This window comes from Pelecanus crispus, chromosome 14 (assembly GCF_030463565.1).
Source record: "Pelecanus crispus isolate bPelCri1 chromosome 14, bPelCri1.pri, whole genome shotgun sequence".
NCBI classification, from domain to species: Eukaryota; Metazoa; Chordata; class Aves; order Pelecaniformes; family Pelecanidae; genus Pelecanus; species Pelecanus crispus.
The window spans coordinates 9,676,402-9,681,038 of NC_134656.1; the positions used below are offsets into that span (position 1 = coordinate 9,676,402).

General features: G+C 67.0%; 1 protein-coding gene across 1 annotated transcript; it reads right to left on the bottom strand.

The window, feature by feature from the left end:
- Window positions 1–511: 511 nt before the first annotated feature.
- On the bottom strand, window positions 512–3,155 carry SNAI1 (snail family transcriptional repressor 1). The gene is made up of 3 exons (XM_075721296.1): window positions 3,077–3,155; window positions 1,953–2,456; window positions 512–693 (listed from the first exon to the last, which is right to left on the bottom strand). The coding sequence occupies exons 1-3, from the start codon at window positions 3,153–3,155 to the stop codon at window positions 512–514; spliced, it is 765 nt and encodes a 254-aa protein (XP_075577411.1).
- Between the last annotated feature and the right edge of the window lie 1,482 nt (window positions 3,156–4,637).

Below are 4,637 nucleotides of genomic sequence, written 5' to 3' on the forward strand. Positions count from 1 at the left end.
GTCCTTCATTAAAAAAATATTGGTTCTTAAAAGTTACCAAGTGGTTACGGTAAAAAAAAAAAAAAAGAAAGAAAAAACCCCACACAAAACACAAAAAACCCCAACCCCCCCAAGCTACATGGTCGCGATGTTTGATACCGGCGGCGGGGCCAGGGTGCAGGTCCAACCCTGCAAGGTGCCGAGTGCCTCCGGCAAGCAGGGGCACCTGCGGAGGGGCTGCGGCAGCAGCGCGGCGGGCTCAGGGCTGCGCCCCCGAGCTCCACGCGCTCGCTTTGCCACCCACGCTTTGCACCGGAGTCCAGTCCGGCACCCTCGGACGCCGGGACGGGAGAAGGATCAGGCCTTCGCATTGCACAGGAGGCACCGAGCGAGGAGTGTGAGGGTCTTGAGGGCCAGAGTAGCTGCGTCCGGCCCGGTGCACGCTGCGATGGCGACGGAGGAAACTAACTCCTACAGAAACTAGTTATAATATAGGTATTTGCGTGGTGAGAGGCCTGAGGGAGCGGAGTCCTCAGCGAGAGCCGGAGCAGCCCGTCTCCTCGTGCTTGTGGAGCAGCGACATACGGGAGAAAGTCCGGGAGCAGGTTTTGCATTGGTACTTCTTTACATCTGAATGGGTCTGCAGGTGGGCTCGGAGATTAGAGCGGTCAGCAAAGGCCCGGTTGCAGTGTGTACAGGAAAAGGGCTTTTCACCTATGGGACAAAGAGAAACGCTCCCAATTAACCAGTGCATCAACACATGGGGAATATCAAAGAAGGAGCCATTCATTAGCCAAAGTTTGCGAAGAGCACAGTGAAAAGAAGTGCTGGCCGTTATTGTTCGGAGGGAAAGCCGGGCAGCTATGTACAGCTTTCATTTCGGGAAAGCCTCGGACTTGGGAATTTCCTACTCCCAGAAAAACCTCTCCTACGAGCCACGGAAAATTAATGCTGGAAACATCTGCAAGCGGCAAGGCAGTCGCACACACAAACGAAGACACGATATTCGTCTCCTGCCTGGAGCCAAGCGAACCGTTTGCAGAGAGGCAGGAAAGCCAAGCGCTGTGTGTTAATTATATCATAGCAGGCAGCGGCTGAAAGGCGCCAGCACCAGGGTGAGTATAGCTATTTCCTCTGCCGAACCCCGCGCTCCCCCTTCTCCCGCCCGGCTCGCATTGAAAAGCCCGGCCAGGGCGAATTCCTCCCAGAAAGACTCTTTTGGAGGAAACAAATGCGTATGCTCAATTTGGAAAGCACAATTAAGTCTTCCCGGCTTCCTTCAGCCATCATCTTTGGTACATTAAAAGGGTGTGAAATCAGTGCCAAGTAACAATTACACCGTCCCGGCGGCCCCACAAAGGATGCTCGGGAGATGCATTGTACGGGCGCGGGGCGCGCTGCAGCTGCGGCGCCCGGGCCCGCGCCAACAGGTGCAGGGGTGGCCGGCCCTGCGCCCTGGCACCTGCCCGCGCCTCGCCCAGCCTTGCTGTGGCGCATCCCGGCGCCGGCTGTGCTTCGAGCCGAGCAGGGCGGCGGGTTGGAGGCCACGGTGGTGGGCAGCCGGGTCCGGGGTGCTGCCCTGGCCGGGGAGCCTGGCCGGGAGCCCTTGGTGTGGGCAGGGCGGGATGCTTCGGGCATGGCGGTGCACGGAGAAGGCGTGCTCCAGCAGTCTCACAGCACCAATTTATGAAATTGAGCTGAAGCACGGGCCATCGCAGCGTGGCACACGGGCTGGCTCGCAGGCAGGCTCGCCACCGACAGCGGCGGCACAGATTTACGAGCTGAGCCTTGACCCCGCGCTCGGTTCCAGCCAAGAGGATATTTAAAGGACATTTTAGAGAGATGTGCCAAGGGGGTTTGGGAAGCCCTTATCTTCCCAGATAACACCCAGCCCAACGATTCGCTGGGGGCGGCGGAGCTGGGAAGCGGGAGGAGATAAGGGAGGGAGGGAGAGGGGCAAGAGCTGGCGTTACCGGTGTGCGTCCGGATGTGGCCCTGCAGCAGCCAGGGCCGGGAGAAGGCCTTGCCGCACATCTTGCAGACGCAGGGCAGCGTGTGGCTCCGGATGTGCATCTTGAGAGCCCCCAGGCTCACGTACTCCTTCTCGCAGTACTTGCAGCTGAAGGATTTCCTGGCCTGGGCGTCGCAGTGCAATTGCTTGTGCTTGGAGAGCCCGGCGAAGGTGGAGTAAGCCTTGGCACACTGGGCACAGCGGAAGCGCTCGGCGGCGGCGGGGGCCGAGGCCGGGCTGGGGGGCCCTGAGCTCTTGCCTTCATCCTCCTCGCTGGAGAGTGCCGTCAGGTCCAGGGCGGGGGCCGCGCCGCCCGCCGCCTCGCTGCCCGGGCCGCCCGGGAAGAGGCTGGAGAGCAGCCCCGCGTCCCACACCAGCGGCGGGTAGTAGGCACCGGGGCCGAGGACCTCGGGCGGGGGGATGACGGGCAGCGGGCACGTCTCGTACAGCAGCGGGGCGGCCAGCACTGCGGGAGGGGGCAGCGCTCAGCGGGGGCCCGATGCTCCTTGTGGCAACGGGGACCCCGACCCAGCCCCGGGGGGCTCCGCACCCAGCGGAGCGGGGTGCCCAGCCCACCCCGGGGGGCTCCGCACCACCCCGGGGGGCTCCGCACCACCCCGGGGCAGTGGGGCCCGACCCCGGGCCGTCCCGTGGGGGCCCCGCGCCCCACCCCAGAGCCGGAGGGGCAAAGGGACCCCAGCCCACCCCACGGGGGCCCAGAGCCCCGGCCGGGCCCGGGGCAAAGGGGACCCCACCCCACGGGGGCTGGGCGCCGCTGCTCGCCCTCCTGCGAGGGATGGGGCAAGGGGACCCCGCGCCCGTCACGGGGAGCTCCCCGCGCACCCGTGCCCACCCCACGGGGGAGCCCCCGGCGCCTCCGCCCACCCCGGGGTACCGGGGCCGGCTCCACGTCCCGGGACACGGGGGATCCCGCGCCCGATCCCACCCGAGATGCACCAAATTGAAAAAAAAAACCCCAAAACCCCACCCCCGCAAAAAGTCACCCCGCCGCCGCCCACCCGCTCCCGCGTGGAGACTTGAGGGGACCCCGCGCCGCAGCCCCCGCGCCGCGCCCCGTCCACGCACCGGCCTGGCTCTCCAGCTCGCTGTAGTTGGGCTTCTTGCTGGCCGAGAAGTGCTTCTTCACCAGGAAGGAGCGCGGCATCTTGCCGCCCCGCCGCCGCCGCCCGCCGCGGGGCCGCCGCGCCGCCGCGCCCGCTGATATGGGCCGGGGCGCGGGGGGCGGCGCGGCGGCGGGGAGGGCGGTGCGGGGCCGCCCCCGGGCCCCGGGGCCAATGGGCCGGGCGGGGCGGGCGCCGCGCAGGTGGCGGCCCCGCGGCCGCCGGGGGTCGAGCCGGGGCGGGCCGGGCCCCGGGGATCGCCCACGGGGCTGCGCTCCCGCGGGACGGCGGCGCTGCCCGCCCGGCTGCCGGCGCAGAAACCGCTGCTGCTGCCGCCGCCGCTGAGGAGGAGGATGATGATGATGATGATGATGACGGCGACGAACGAGCCATTTCTGCCTTCTCTCCGCAGTGGTTCCCCGTGCCGCGCTCCCCGCGGGCACCGGCCGATGCTCCGGCCGGGAGCAGGGCACGGAGCGATGCGACAGACCCGCGGCCCCCGGGCCCGAGCCGGGGAGACCTGCAGCAGCGGGGCTGGAGGAAGGCGCTGGGCCGGGAGGGTGGTCCCCGGGCCCCCCACGCGTGGCTGGCCTTGCACCTGCCCCACGGCTGGGGACTGCGGCGCAGGTTAGGACGAGCCTCCGCCGTGCCCCGCTGCTCCGAAGCGCTGCTGGGATGCAGCCGCAGGTTATTAATCCTCTGAGAAGAGGCGATGACTGGCGGAGGAGCGGGATGGATCCAGCACAGCCCTTGCTGACTCCCTTCCCCGGGCAGGGTCAGGAGCGCCTGCCCGGACACGCTTCTCCCTTTTGCTGGGCAGGTGTCAGGCAGCGCAGCCTCCCCCAGCAAGCTGCCCTCTGGTTTTCTTCCCTCCTGCCTTCCCCGACGCCTTCCCCGCAGGCACGGCAGCGTGGCTCAGACAGCCCCAGTGAGGCTCACGCTCCCTTTGGCTTTCTGCTCCCCAGGGACAGGTGCCCGCGGGAAGGTGCCCAGGCCTTGCTAGTGGGTGCCGGGGCAGCGGTGAGCAGAGCTGGAGCGGTCTCCCCAGCCTGGCAGTTAAAAAGCCCAGCCCGGGCTTCCAGCTCACCCCATCCCTCCGGCTCACGTTGGGATTTCCCCGCTGGAAGGGCTCAGGGCACGGGTCCAGCCACCTGCTGCAGGAGCCACGCTCCGCTCCGGGCCAAGACAACTGCTGGCGGCGGGCGGCTGCGGGAGGAGGAGGAACGGGACCCGCTGGGAATGCCTCCTTGCTCCCGGCCAGCGCCCGGCCCTGCCACTGGAAAAAGGGCGCATGGAGCCGGGCCACTCGTGACTCAGCCGTCACACACCGCTCCGCCAGCCCCCACTGACCACACGTTACTGTTTAGCCACAACCCACGTGAAATGCAGAAGTGGGGAACAAAGCTTTCCACTGGCACGGCTGCAGCGCAGCGGGCTGAGCTGACTGTCAGTCTTTCCTCAGGGCAGGAACAGCTTGGAAAGCTTGTCCTGCCAGCCACACACTGTCCTGCAGAGACCGGACATGT

Coding starts and splice junctions, on each gene's coding strand:
- SNAI1 (XM_075721296.1), bottom strand. CDS start 3,155: ATGCCGCGCTCCTTCCTGGTGAAGAAGCACTTCTCGGCCAGCAAGAAG. Junction 2,457..3,076: donor CGAGCTGGAGAGCCAGGCCG/GTGCGTGGACGG, acceptor CCCCTCCCGCAG/TGCTGGCCGCCCCGCTGCTG. Junction 694..1,952: donor CCACATCCGGACGCACACCG/GTAACGCCAGCT, acceptor TTTGTCCCATAG/GTGAAAAGCCCTTTTCCTGT.